The 15,787-nt window shown below is 38.7% G+C and overlaps 1 protein-coding gene across 1 annotated transcript; it reads right to left on the bottom strand.

Annotated features, from left to right (window-relative positions):
• Nucleotides 1-3,605: 3,605 nt before the first annotated feature.
• On the bottom strand, nt 3,606-11,774 carry LOC130228679 (solute carrier family 25 member 45). The gene is made up of 6 exons (XM_056457119.1): nt 11,738-11,774; nt 10,173-10,216; nt 9,537-9,608; nt 7,830-8,012; nt 7,511-7,757; nt 3,606-4,262 (listed from the first exon to the last, which is right to left on the bottom strand). Exons 1-6 carry the CDS (start codon nt 11,772-11,774, stop codon nt 3,991-3,993), a joined length of 855 nt encoding a protein of 284 aa, XP_056313094.1. The 3' UTR covers nt 3,606-3,990.
• Between the last annotated feature and the right edge of the window lie 4,013 nt (nt 11,775-15,787).

Here is a 15,787-nt window from a genome sequence, read left to right on the forward strand (position 1 = left end):
AGCTCCAAGTTCCAACAGGTTAAAGGTTATTTAAGGAAGGGGTGGGTTGGGGTTATATTTTATATAACATAAATCATACATAATTATTAATAAATAACAGTATTATTGTTATTATACAATTTCTAAATAAATAACAGAAATTAATGCTAAATGTAACTGGAAAACAATCTAAAGACACAACTGGAATGATGCTAAAATAACTTAATCTTTTGCATGAATATTAATTTAATCAGAATTAAATTCTATAGACAATTCAATAGAATACAAATAAAAGATGTTTTATAAATTTATCTGTTGTGCGTTGTCTAAGACCTGACTCATGGCCGAGTATTAGCTTTATTCTGATAGTTCCCTGACCTCCCTGACTCTTCATCCCTCCTTTTTGCTTCATACAAAAATCTATCAGGAGCCACGCTTAATCTAAATAAGATCACCATCATATTATTTAAACTTTGTTTTGTCGACTTTCAAAACTCACTGCGTGCCCACACGTCTGCATAAAAGACTGTTACGGCGGTTTCACAAAGCATGAGCGGCACGACTCTTATTTCAGAGTGCATGTTCACACCGGGAGCAGAGCAGCGCGTCAAGCAGGAGCGGTGCGTGAGGCGCGTGGGTATGTGTTTTTTCTGCGCACAGTTTGCTTTTCGATTAAACTACATCGCTTTTACCTGCGTTGGTTCAGTTGCACATAGAGAATAAAGTCTTTATTCTGGGATTACCACTCTTAATAAATACACTTGTGGATAAAGTAAATCGTATCTCAAAGCATTTACTGGTGATTTTTACTACGCGTGAGTTTGGACTGTGGGGGAAACCAGAGCACCCTTAAGTTAACATGCTTAGTTTTGATTTCATGTGTACTTCCACAAACTAATTTCGAGAGGAGCAGGTGATATGATTGACTGCAGCTGGCCACCCATCTACATTCATTAGTTAGCCAATCAGATTAATCCAAACTCACTATAAGTATAGCCTAGCTAGAACTACTCCATTACCTTCGTTTTCCGAAGAAACCCCCCCATCCACCCCTTCTCCTCCTTTACCACGGGGAGCTCTCGAGAACCACCTGATCTCGTACTCCCCTTACATGCTCGTCTAGGCGGGAGCCCCGGGCTCAACTGTCTCCGAGCTCAGGGTTCTCTTCCGGGACGGCATGCCAAACCTGCTAACAGATGTCAAACAATATCTAAGTGTGAACTCTTGAAGTAAAGTCAACTATTCACTTTAAGTTCAGCGAGTTAACTCGCCTTAAAGTAACCAATCGCTTTTTACACTAACAAACATAAACCCTACTAAAGCTGCGGTCACATTGGGCTTTGTGTGTGCGAAATTCTGTCATGTGGCGCTGCGAAAAGGGGCGGGATTAAACAAGCTTATTAGACATTAAAAAAGCGAGTGATTGCTCCATGCTTTAAATTTCTGCCCAGAGGGGTTGTGTTTTGATCCTCGATTGGTCTCATGCAGTCAAGTGATGCGATTTCGCAGGTCAGAGTTCACCAAGCTTGAACTTTGCACCACAGCAACATGCGAAACTTTCCGGTCTGACGCATTCGCGTGCGTTTGAATGGAAGTCTATGGAAGAAAAAGTCAAGTGTGACCGCACCTTTAAGTGTGTCTGATCTGTGTGACATCATGTCATTAATGAAAAGCACCAATCAGAGCCAATGCTAATTTGAACAGTAAGTGATTATCAGCCAATGTCTATATGGCCGCCAATTTATTGTGCACCGCTAACAAATGTTCATTCTGTGCAGTCCTTTGTTATTTAGAGCAACACTTTGACATTATTTCAATCTCTACTTATTTATTTAACAGAAGTAATTATTTCTTTGTGTGATTTGACATCACTAAACACCATTTTAACCAATGTGGTTCGATTAAACGCAAACTATGGTAGTTAAAAAGACAGTTCACCCAAAAAAATGTCATTTTCCTCACCATTTACTTGCACTCAAGTGAATGAATTTCTTCTGTTGAACACAACTCGGGATATCCTGAAGAACAATGGGTAAAAAGCAGCCATTGTGATATATGTTGAAATGCTATGGAAGTCAATGGCTGTTTTTCCCCGACATTCTTCAAAATATCTTCTTTTGTGTTCAGCAGAAGAATGAAACTCTAAAAGGTAAGTGTAAATGATGCTATATTAAATTTTAGGGTGAACTATCCCTTAAGATCCTACTGGAATGACTGGATGTTTAAGTGCAGTGTAAATGTAACTAATATTAGCAACAACAACATGACGTTACTGGTCACTAGATTCAAGAGACACTGAATGAATCGGTGAACAACACAAAAAGATTCAAGTCACTGGGATAATACACTTACCGGCCACTTTATTAGGTACACCTGTCCAGCTGCTCGTTAATGCAAATTTCTAATCAGCCAATCACATGACAGCAACTCAATGCATTTAGGCATGTAGACATGGTCAAGACGATCTGCTGCAGTTCAAACCGAGCATCAGAATGGGGAGGAAAGGGGATTTAAGTTACTTTGAGCGTGGCATGGTTGTTGGTGCCAGACGGGCTGGTATGAGCATTTCAGAAACTGCTGATCTACTTGGATTTTCACGCACAACCATCTCTAGGGTTTACAGAGAATGGTCTGAAAAAGAGAAAATATCCAGTGAGCGGTAGTTCACAATGAGTTCAATGTGCAGTACAATGAGTTCACTGTACTCAAATGGCCTCCACAGTCACCAGAACTCAATCCAATAGAGTAACTTTGGGATGTGGTGGAACGGGAGATTCGCATCATGGATGTGCAGATCTGCAGCAACTGCGTGATGCTATCATGTCAATATAGAGCAAAATCTCTGAGGAATATTTCCAGTACCTTGTTGAATCTACGCCATGAAGGATTAAAGCAGTTCTGAAGGCAAAAGGGGTCCAAAGCGGTACTAGTAAGGTGTACCTAATAAAGTGGCCGGTGAGTGTATGATGTCAACAGCTTATTTTGAGGCAACTTTTAAAGCAATGCTGCCATCATTTTCAATAGGAAAGTCGACAAGCAACATTGCTCAATCTTGCTCCATGCATCACGATGGGGCTGTTTTAGGCCGTAAGGTGAAGCAGCTTTTCGTTTCATTCTGTTCCCATATATGGGGCACTACATTATTTTTATTCCAATAAAAGGATCAATTGGTAAAAAAGAAAAAAAGTAAAGTTCTCCATGTGAAATCCCGCAGTTCTTTTTTTACAAGTGTTTAAAGTTGGCAATAGTCCCATTCTCGCGTAATCATTTTTTGATGGTGAGAGATGCGGCTTCGCGTCACGTGCTTCCCGCTAGACCAATGAAATGGCTCAACGTCGGAACGACTTGTAAACACAGTCCAATATGGCAGCGCCCTTGTCGTCACTATCGAGTAGCGAAGAGGATGAAATTACGGTCAGACCTCCACCAAAAAGCAGTAAAAGAGTTTATAAACAATGCTATATGCATCTTACTTCAATTAAGAAAGAAGAAAGGTTTTACACGCACACGGTGGGATACGTTTAGAAACTGCATCAAACGGTGGCTTGGCTTGCAGGATGAGAGTCAGAAAATCGCTGAGACATACAAACATTATTTACATCGATCACTTCATGTGTTTTCTTCTGATTGGATGGGTATCGGATCATAAAAAGTGCAGATGTAAATGCCCTGCTTAATGCTTTTCTTGTTTAAATAGATGAATATGGCCATGGTGTAAATATACAATACATTTATGAGCTTATTACGAGCACATTTAATCGTTATATCGTTGCCTTCAGTCATTTCCTGAAGATAAATACCAAAAAAATAACGCAACTGGAATCACTACAGCAGTCGCCGTCATCTACCTCATGCAGTAAGAGCTTGCGATGACGTGTCAGGGTGTTGTAGTGCTGTCCCATTTCTTAGGGATGCATTTACAGCCCTACAGAGTCGTAATCGGGCCAAACGTACTAAAATGCCACCTGTTTCAAGGTTTTGGTATACGAGATCCCATCAGCCCTGCAGCGCTCAGTCCACACAGGCTCTCAGAATCATCTCGTAGCTGAGAAAAGTCACAGCATTGACAGGGAAAGCCCTCACGCTGTTGAGAAGAAGACCTTTAAAGAAGACGCGTATTCCCTCCTCACGAACACTCACAGTAATGCAGTTTAGCACGCCGCTGTAGACCCGACCGCCACCGCCTGACATCTGCAGTCGAGCTTTCACTACGTCCATAGGGGTTGCACAGGCCCACGTCACCACACCAGCAACACCGCCGGCCACCATCACAGCACTGTGACCTGAGGGTGATGTTATAGAAAGATCATTATTTTAAAACAGGGCTATTCAATTGGCGGCTCGCGGGCCGAACCCAATTTGTTCCGGCCCTCCAAATAGTGCGACCAAGACATCAAAACTTTTTTTAGTTCAGTCGAAAAATGGCCGCTATTCACCTTATTCTCCGCGTACGTGAGGGCGCAGCCATTTGAATAATTTTGGCACAAGACTTCCGGTCTCATTCACTTCCATTCATTTTTAGACGTTAAAAACAGCTCGTTTTGCTGCTTGATGTTGCAAACTGATATTTTCTTATTATATTATTCTATTTGTCTGTGTTGTCATGCAAATACTTGTTTGTAGAGTAAGTAGTTTAACCGTTTTCTGCCGTTTATTATTCATAGTCATTTCTCCCATTGGCAGCTGAATCGGAAGTTCTAAAACAATCGCAAAAACGAGCGCACTTCCGCATTGAAGAATAAGGTCAATAGTTATGAAGTGACGTGCATCTGTTCAATAGACCTTTTTCACAGCAGAATTGAATACAGGAAGCGCCCTCCGAAGTTTAGCTTTTTCCGGTTTCGCTAACAGTCGCAGAAACATGACAGCCTCAGGACATTGGATGACATGTTAAAGTTAGTTCATGTTCCACTTCATTTTGTTCATCTGCTTTGAATGTTTTTATTATTTATTTAAAGAACAGCAAATAACATTCTACAACACAAAAAATATACATGCCAGGGGGTAATTATAAATATAATACAAATATACAAAATGTACAAATGGAATAAATACATTACAGAGGTCACAATTCCATCCCTAAGAGGGAAGAAATCACTTTCCCGAACTCTCACATTCAATCTGCCCAGTTGGTGGAATGAACTCCCTAACTACATCAGAACAGCAGAGTCACTTGCTGTCTTCAAGAAACGACTAAAAACTATTTAGTCTCCACTTTCCTTCCTAATCTTAACTGCCTCTCTGGCTATACCACTAACTGTACTCTCTCTCTCTCTCTCTCTCAAAAATAAAAAAAACATTACTAATGCTTTGCTTCTTAGACTTTACACACCTTGAAACTTGTCTATAGCACTTGTTCACTGCTGCTCTTATAGTTGTGTAAATTGCTTCCTTGTTCTCATTTTTAAGTCGCTTTGGATAAAAACGTCTGCTAAATGACAATGTAAATGTAAAGTGGGTAGGCTTCCTTGTTTAAAGAGTCTCTGATGCTGGTTATATACAAGCATATTTCAGTGATCAATACCTTAAAATATGGTTGCTTATTAGTAAATTAGACAGTAAAGCCAAAAAGTACATTTTCCCCCAACGATGAAGGAGGTTTTGAACACTGAACATTGTTAATAATCTTTTGCAGCTCTTCCTTTTGACTGAGTATGTACAATACCAAAATAAGTGTAAAACCGTCTCCTCGTATTCATTACAGAAATACAATTTACATCAGTTCCACTTTGTAAATAATGCTTTGCTGGATAAAATCTGTGGAGAAGTTTATAGGATATTTCTTTAATTTTGTTTCTAACCTGATATTTCTGTGGTAAAAGCCACACTTTTTTTTCAGCAAATCAAGTCACCCTTTAATAAAGACATCGAATTAAATTGTATATAAGGAACAGTAGTGATTTCCTTTTGGAAAAGCTCTATTATTACTCTTGGTGTTTACTGTAAAACAAGTTTTGCCAACATAAGATTTAGTCAAATCAAAAGACGATGGTCTTGATTAATACCACTAAATAACATATGGGTCTCTGAAGGAATTGAACCAATAACAGTTAAAAACAGCTGGGTAATTAGGTAAGATTACTGTGTTCCAGGACAGGACACACATTGCGCTTGCTGCAGCCATGGTACAGCAGCAAAGTTTCTTGATTATTACACCAGAATGAGAGTATAGTTCCTAGCCATATCAGCCTAGAACAGGGATGCCCAATCTTGTTTCTGGAGATCTACCTTCCTGCAGAGTTCAGGTCTAACCTGATCTGAAAAAGCACTTGGTAATTAAAGACAAGTGTGTTTGATCAAGCTTGCAGCTAAACTCTGCAAAAAGGTAGATCTCCAGGAACAAGATTGGGCACCCCTGGCCTTGAAAATAGTCAATAGTCAGGTAAGTCATAACTCACAAGTACAGTGACCCATTTTTGGAATTTGTACAGTGCATTTAACCCAATCCAAGTGCGCACACATAGCACACCATGAACACAAACTCGGAGCAGTGGGCAGCCATTGGGGAATCAATGCCTTGCCCAAGGGAATCACCTCAGGTGTGATACAATAACTGCTGGTGCTGGGACTCGAACCTGTGACCTTCCAATCACAAATCCAACTCTGTAACCGTTAGGCAAATCATCAAAACAAATTTTTCTGCGAGATGCTAATGGCTTGATCAGATTTAATGACTTATGCTAAATGCGGTTTATTTATAAACTAATTTCGAGAGAATCACGTCCTTATGATTGATCACAGCTGGTCCCACATTAGCTTAGCACATTGCGCCAATCAGATGAATACTAACTCACTATAAATAACCAGAGTTTTCCCCTTCAGTCATCTTCGTCTTGAAGAATTCAACCCTACTCCTCCCCTTCTCCTGATAGCGCAGCACAGCAGCCCAGTGGTTAGCACTGTTGCCTCACAATAAGAATATGTCACTGGTTTGAGCCCTCACTGGGCCAGTCAGCACTTCTGTGCGGAGTTTGCATGTTCGCCCCATGCTTGCGTGGGTTTTCCCTGGTTTTCTTCCACCATCCAAAGACATACAATATAAGTAAATTGACTAATCCAAAGTAGCATCATAAGACAACTCTTAGCCAGCTATATCTCTTAGCTATTCCTAACACGTTCACAAGCAAAGGAGTTCTTAAGATCTACCTGAGCTCAAACTCCGCTCTCGCCCTACAAACGGGTGGGAGCCCCGTGCTCGAGGATATTCTGAGCTCGGGGCTCTCTCCCAGAACAGCATGCCAAATATGCTTTATTATTAATCATCACCTAAGTATAAACTCTTGAAGCTAAGCTAAAAGTGCTCCCGCCAGAGCCTGAGATCAGCTGAATGGATTCAGAAATGCTAAAACTCATCTCTTTAACTGTAGGTGAGTTGTAAAAGGAGTCTACTTCCAAAAAAAAAGGTGGAGTTTTCCTGTAGGAGCGAGGGGGTGAAAACTTTTGAACAGAATAAATCTTATTTTGCCTAAATGTCATATATTATTTAGTTCTGCCTCAGAAGATCTCTCAAGGAAGACTGGTTTCTGCTCACCTGGCTGCTTCCCTTTCTCAGACATCATCCTTAAGGTGAACTCATATGGCAGGAAGTAAAGTCCAAAACAAGGCACGTCTCGAAGAGCAAGAGCCCAGAAACCCCTGAACAGCCCTTTCAGCCCGTCCTCTCTGACAATCACAGCGACGCAGTGTAAAGGCCCTCTGTATTTATTCCCAGCCGATCTGCTTCTGGTCTGGTTCTGCAGACGCACTTTGACCAGGTCTATCGGAGCGGTTACGAATAACTGCAAAACAGCACCAATTAGCAAACATGCAAAGTGTTTTGGCGTTTTTGCAGTCTTGACTCGCAGACGTACCTGTGCTAGACCTGAAAAACAGCCGGCTATGAAGACGTGAGAGAGCGGAGAGCGCTGGCTGTGGTCGCTGTGGTGGGACTGCGTCAGGTAATCCAAGGTGTTACTGTAGGATCCGAACGCCACGGCATTGCTGATGGCCACCGAAAGCACAGGAACGGACATGCCCTTAAAAAAGCCATGCAACTGGAGAATAAAGCAAAATTTGTCATTAGGTGATGCAAATTTGGTGGACAAAGAGGTAGCTCAAGACTCATTTGTTTCATGAACTTGTCCAACAACAGCTCTCCTTATGTATGTATTAACACCGGAAAAAAAATGTGTGATTCTGAGTGTGCTTCATGCAGGCGAGGGGGCTTGACAAACCACCAGTAGGACACACTTTCTCCTCTCCATATGCACCAGACACTTTCTTATCAAAAACCGCTCTTCTGCTCTCCATATGCACCAGACACTTGTTATAAGCACCTCATGTGTCTTGGAAAACAATGTGCAATTCTGAGTGTGCTCCATGCAGGCGAGTGGGCTTGACAAACCACCTGTAGGACCAACACAATCTCACGGCAATTCGTAACTTTTTGATTTAGTGGCTAATTCGTATGAATTCGTACGATCTAATTCGTACAATTTAGTATGATTTGCTCATCCCCCAATGACGGTTGGGTTTAGGGGTGGGGTTAGGTGCCACGCCTCCTTTTTAAAATCGTTCAATTTCGTACAACTGAACTCGTACGAATTTGTACGAATTAGCCACTAAACTGACAAAATGTAAAATTCTCTTGAGATCAGGCTGATAGGACATACTCTCGCTGTCTGCTGCTGGATGAATACATGTAAAAACAACATTTCTGCTATCATACACACACTTACTCACTACCCTTCGGCTTAGTCCCTGATTTATCAGGGATTGCCACAGGGGAATGAGCCAGCAAATATTCTGGCACATGTTTTACGTGGCAGATGCCCTTTCAGCCACAACCCAGCACTGGGAAACTGCTATCATACATAAGCCTGGATTTTTTTCCATGCACAAGATATAGTAAATAAAACAAATCGGTAATGTTTTTAAATATTACAGTAATTCAAAATAAATGTTTTCTATTTTAAGGTTTCCATTTTGGTAATTTGGTATTTTCCTCATTAATAATTGTCAAACAGGGGTTTGAGCAAATATTACCCACTTGCTGTGGGATAAATATTTATATTTAGTTACTATCCTTCAAACACCTTTGTTTTACACTAATGATTAGTATGTTTAAGGGGCAACACGGTGGCGCAATGGGTAGCACAATCGCCTCACAACAAGAAGGTTGCTGGTTCAATTCCTGACTTGGTCAGTTGGCATTTCTATGTGGAGTTTGCATGTTCTCCCGTGTTGGCGTGGGTTTCCTCCGGGTGCTCCGGTTTCCCCCACAAGTCCAAAGACATGCGGTATAGGTGAATTGGGTATGCTAAAATTGTCCGTAGTGTGTGTGTGAGAATGAGAGTGTGTGGGTGTTTCCCAGTGATGGGTTGCAGCTGGAAGGGCATCCGCTGTGTAAAACATATGCTGGATAAGTTGGCGGTTCATTCCGCTGTGGAGACTCCTGATTATTAATAAAGGGATAAATAATAAGGGACTAAGCCGAAAAGAAAATGAATGAATGAATGTATGAATGAATACTGTGTGTGTCAAAGACAAGATGTCCAAAAAAAAAAAGTAAGACTTACTCCTTCACGTGTGTACGTTTTGATCACACAGTCTACTATCCCTCCATACACAGACTGGGTCTGCAAGCGCACCTATGACCAAAATAAATGCATAAACTACACAAGTCAATAATCAAATCACATGTAGAGTCCTCAGCATAATTGAGTACACCCCATTTTGAAAATGAATATTTTTATCAGTTTCTCAGTGAATATTGGTCATACATTTTGGTGCATTTAAACAAAACAGATTTATTAAACAGATATAATTATTAAAATTATATTTTAGTCACCAATATTTAGAAATTGAAGGATAATCAAATTCAAGCAAAATATTGCAAAAATAAATTACAACCTACAAAATTCCAACTAAAATTTTCCATATTTTTGCTTCTTTTGATTTAAATTCCTCTTTTTTTTTATTTGTATTTAATATTTTTCTCTAACATAAATGTGGCTGTACTAGTTTTTGGACCGTTATTGTGAGTTATTTTGGTAGATAAGCTCCAGATTTGGCGTCAGTACTGACTAATGTACATGCACAAGTATAATATTGTATAGCTTTCTATTAAATATATGAATTTAAAAGTGAGATTTGTGAGGGGTGTACTTATTATACTGAGCACTGTATCTATCATTCATAAAAGAGAGACTTACCTTTACTGTATCCAAAGGGTGTCCAACAGCTAAACCCACAGCACCTAACACACACATACACATATATGATTAACCCATTGAGAATGACTGAATAGTTCAGAAACTGTGAATCATTCAATATAGTCCAGGACAATAAAAATCCCTTCGCTATGTACAAAAAGTACTGCAGCAGCACTATAGTTATTAGATATTATTGCTATGGTGTTCGGATCTACTGAATACCATGGCATTTACATGTTATTTCAATTTATGGAAGTTATGAAACCATTGAGAAAATCATGATACAGTTATGTTGTTTAAGAACTTTTAGCATATTTAAAGTTTTATATATATATATATATATATATATATATATATATATATATATATATATATATATATATATATATATATATATATATATATATATATATGAAGAGTTCAGATGCAAAAAACTCTAAGTGCATTTTCTTCTAACCTCTAATCTGAAAATTTCCATTGAAAATGAACATTTTTCTCAGCCTCCTTTGTTTATGTTGTGTTATTTTACTTAAAAGACCCTGAAAATGACTTATCCTTTGCCATAAACGTGAAATTACTGAACCTACACACAGGAGCCTGATAAAAATGTTAATTTTAGAAGAAAATTTCAGACAGCATATAGAGGTTTTTGCATCTATTAGATGCAATTATTTTTCTTTTTTAAATATTTCCCAAATTATGTTTAACAGAGCAAGGAATTTTTCACAGTATGTCTGATCATATTTTTTCTTCTGGAGAAAGTCTTATTTGTTTTATTTCAGCTAGAATAAAAGCAATTTGTAATTTTTAAAAAACCATTTTAAGGTCAAAATGATTAGCCCCTCTAAGCTATATTTTATTTTGATAGTCCACAGAGCAAACCACTGTTACACAATAACTTGCCTAATTACCCTAACCTGCCTAGTTAACCTAATTAACCTAGTTAAGCCTTTAAATGTCACTTTAAGCTGTATAGAAGTGTCTTGAAAATATTTTAGTCTAATATTTTTTTTTTACTGTCTTCATGGCAAAGATAAAATAAATCAGTTATTAGAGATAATATTAAACTATCATGTTTAGAAATGTTGAAAAAAAAATCTCTATGTTAAACAGAAAGTGGGGAAAAAATTAAACAGGGGGCTAATAATTCTGACTTTAACTATATATATATATATATATATATATATATATATATATATATATATATATATATATATATATATATATATATATATATATATATAACCATACTATAGTAAAGTATTGTAATGTATATATTATAGCATTTACGTTTTGTTAATGAATGCTACAGCACACTGCAATGTTAACTGTAGCTTGTACAAAAGTAAACTGCGTTACTAAAGTAAACTGCGTTGTTGTAGTGTAATATATAGCAAACTTAGTAGCCTACAGTATTTGTTTATATAGTTGTTGTAACATTGCAACTGTAAAATAACCACAACCGATTAATTCAACACCTTTACCATAGCATGTTTCAAAAACACTGTGGTTTACTGTAGTATTTTTTTCATGTAGGATGGTTCCAAAGCAGAAGTATTTTTTACCTGAAATCCATCCTGCGATGAACTCCACAAACGGCATGGCACATTCATGTAATCACCTGTTAAAATATACAGAGCAAAACACGATTTTTTTCAGTGTGTTTAATGCGTGTGAAGCTCGCGCAGTAACAAATGAATGAATGACTCGCTGCCAAAGTTCAGATGCAGAGCTCTGAAACACAGCACAGCCGGCTTTACATAACCTTATTATAGCGACAAAACACTTATCAGAAAACTTCCTGTAACAATAAAGAGTACTTTCACAGGCTACTTTAACAAACTCAACCACTCTGGATGATTTGAACAATCTTACCTCATTGTTTTTTTGCAGCAAGTCTGAAGCGAATCTTAAGAATGTTTGTTTTCTCAAGGGTTTCTCTACTGCCGCCTGCTGGTGATGTGCCGTCACAGATGTGTGTGCAGGACTCGACCTGTAGTATACTGATGATGTGTCCGTTTTAATCAATTATTTAAACACACACACACACACACACACACACACACACATACATATATATATATATATATATATAGACACATATATATACACACATATATATACACACATATATATACACACACTTGTAACGTTACCTGTAATGAGTTACCTCAACACTGCTAACGATTTTTTACGTTATGTTTCCCAGTTTATAATTAAATCACCTCAATTCATTTTATATTACTTGTATTGTTTGTATTTATAACTCGTGATTGTACAAAAGCAATCTAATGTCATACAATCTAAATATTTTATTATCGAAACAAACTCAAAATTTTGATTATGAAAAGACTTAAAAAAGAGAAAATTATTGTATAAACACTCTATGATGAAAAAATATATATAAATGTTTAATGCTGATTTGTCAGGCATATATTCATTTTTATCAGCAAAATTCAGACTAAAACGTGTTTAAGATTTGGGGTAAATACTATATATTTTATATGATGGCTATTATATTGACCTTAATAAAACTTTTACACAAATATTTTCATAACTAATAGTGCTGCTGTAATGGATTACAAGTAATCAGATTACTTTTTTCAAGAAAAGTAACATTCATTCATTTTCTTTTCGGCTTAGTCCCTTTATTAATCCGGAGTCACCACAGCGGAATGAACCGCCAACTTATCCAGCACGTTTTACGCAGCGCATGCCCTTCCAGCTGCAACCCATCTCTGGGAAACATCCATACACACTCATTCACAACGGACAATTTAGCCTACTCAATTCACCTGCATGTCTTTGGACTCCGGGGGAACCAAAGCACCCGGAGGAAACCCATGCAAACGAGGGAGAATTTGCAAACTCCACACAGAAACGCCAACTGACCCAGCCAAGGCTTGAACCAGCGACCTTCATGCTGTGAGGTGACAGCAACTACTGCGCCACCGCGTTGCCCAAGAAAAGTAACATTTTTTAATTTCCAAAAAATATTTGAGTTTTTTTTTTTTGTTGTTTTTAAGCAATGCCAGTAACTAATTTAAGAGTTCCCACTTAGATATACTTGGCGTATAAAGCAGGCTTGGCATGCTGTCCCGGGAGAGAACCCTGAGCTCGGAGATATTTGAGCCCAGGGCTCCCGCCCAGTCAATAAGCATCAGGAGATCCGAGATCAGGTAGGTCTCGAGAGCTCCCCCTTTAGAAAAGGGAGTAAAAGGAGGAGTTGGGGTGGAAGGGGGGATTCTTCCAAACAAAGATAGTAACAGTAGGGAGAAAATGACCCATTTATAGTAAACTAGGATCACTCTGATTGGATTATTACTGATTACAGATGAGCGGCCAGACGTGCTCAATCATATCACGTGCTCCTCTCGAAATTAGTTCATGAAACTTCTCTTCTCATGGTAACATACTATTACTCTGTCAGTTCTCCTTTCTCTATGAAACCAGAAGCAAATTCAGATGTGAACGATGTCTAAACACAATACATTTTGTACTTTTAACTTAAATGCGAACATGTATTTAACAATCTTTCTTACCAAAAAAAACAGATTCACTATCCTTCGATACCCTTAAGATTAATAAATAACTGTGGAATGCACACTTGGATATTCATTGCACTTTTTATTCATCCATATTCTTCATGCAATCCAGAAAGGAAAGTTATGCATTACTTATTCCTTTAAAAGTTACCAAGTACCACATTTAGTTACTTTTTAAGAAGTGATGCAAGATTGTAATAAATTACTTTAACAGAAAACATTCCCAAACACTTGGAATTGCAAAATATAAGATGTGTATTTTGATAGACAAATATTTGCGCTACTAAAAACTATATGCATTTAGAAATGTGTACATATGAAGAGTTTAGATGCAAAAACCTAAAAGTGCCACCTTAAATTTTCTTCTAACATTAGCATTTTTTCTCAGGCTCTTTAGTCTTGATTCAGTAATTTCACTTTTATACCAAAGAATAGGTTATTTTCATTCCTTTTAACATGAAATAAATGAACATAAACATAAGAGGCTATGAAAAATGCTCATTGTTGAAGAAAATTCCAGATGGCACTTAGAGGTTTTTGCATCTGAACTCTTCAAATACATTTAAATGCAAAATTATAGCCATCCTGTGAAGTTAATTCTCTTTCAAAATTTTTCCCAAGTGGCAACGCGGTGGCTCAGTGGTTAGCACTGCTGCCGCAAAGCAAGATGATCGCTGGTTCGAGTCCCAGCTGGGTCATTTCTGTGTGGAGTTTGCATGTTCTCCCCTTGTTGGCGTGGGTTTCCTCCGGGTGACTCAGTTTCCCCCACAGTCCAAACACATGTGCTATAGGGGAATTGGATAAACTTAAATTGTACCTCTGGCATGTATTATCTAAAAGTTTGGTCTTTGCTTACATTTCGTTCAAATTCCTTTACCTGTTTAAGAGCTTTGAACAATAAAGACGTGGGTGTGTGCGGGTCATTAAAGCCTCTCTTGCTCGCATCAGCAAGATTGCCGTAGGATTGGAGATTTTATGAGAGAGAGAAAGAGCGAGCAGGTGCAGGCTTTCCAGGAGACACACTGCAGATGCTGTCTGAAACGGAGAAACAAAAGAAGCTCCCTCCCCTCCTGCACGACTATCCCAAAGGAAACCTTTCCACTGCTCCGTGCACCACGACCGTCAACAAGGTTTTGTTCCATTTCTGCACAAAATGCCTGTGTCTCACATACACAAATCCTGCATCCACATCCACGCAGACTCCACATGGTTCCTCCTCGCTGCATTACAGGATAAAGGGAGGAGGACTGAGGACGCATTCAGTTATGGGCGGTTTTTAAACACACGTTTTCTCAGTGTTGTGTAGAGCATACAGGCTTTGATGCCTACCGTATTAATCATGTCAGCCAGCTTTTATTAGTCACAATGCATATTGTTTCCAAACAACCACACAGAAATGAGTACCATCGGAGAAACTAAAAGAGACTGTGACAAGGAAAAACTGAAGGTATTAAGGTAAATGAAGAAGGCCATCATCATCTGACTAGATGACAAAATAAATGTCCATAAGTCAAATATACACTCACCGGCCACTTTATTAGGTACACCTTACTAGCACCAGGTTGCACTCCCTTTTGCCTTGAGAACTGCTTTAATCCATCGTGGCATAGATTGAACAAGGTACTGGAAATATTCCTCAGAGATTTTGCTCCATATTGTCGTGATAGCATCACACAGTTGCTGCAGATTTGTCGGCTGCACATCCATGATGCGAATCTCCCATTCAACCACATCCCAAAGGTGCTCTATTGGATTGAGTCCTGGTGACTGTGGAGGCCATTTGAGTACAGTGAACTCATTGTCATGTTCAAGAGACCAGGCTGAGATGATTCGTGCTTTATGACATGGTGTGTTATCCTGCTGGAGTAGCCATCAGAAGATGGGTACACTGTGGTCATAAAAGGATGGACATGGTCAGCAACAATACTCAAGTAGGCTGTGGTGTTGACACGATACTCAATTGGTATTATTGGACCCAAAGTGTGCCAAGGAAATATCTCCCACACCATTACACCACCACCACCAGCCTGAACTGTTGATACAAGGCAGGATGGATCCATGCTTTTATGT

The sequence above is a fragment of the Danio aesculapii genome, chromosome 5, assembly GCF_903798145.1.
Source record: "Danio aesculapii chromosome 5, fDanAes4.1, whole genome shotgun sequence".
NCBI lineage: Eukaryota > Metazoa > Chordata > Actinopteri > Cypriniformes > Danionidae > Danio > Danio aesculapii.

Excerpts from the sequence above, each read along its gene's own strand:
- LOC130228679 (XM_056457119.1), bottom strand. The coding sequence starts at position 11,774 with ATGCCGTTTGTGGAGTTCATCGCAGGATGGATTTCAG. Across the intron at positions 7,758-7,829 it reads GTTTTTCAGGTCTAGCACAG|TTATTCGTAACCGCTCCGAT; the intron begins GTACGTCTGCGA and ends GCTGTTTTGCAG. Across the intron at positions 4,263-7,510 it reads TGAGAAAGGGAAGCAGCCAG|GTCACAGTGCTGTGATGGTG; the intron begins GTGAGCAGAAAC and ends CATCACCCTCAG.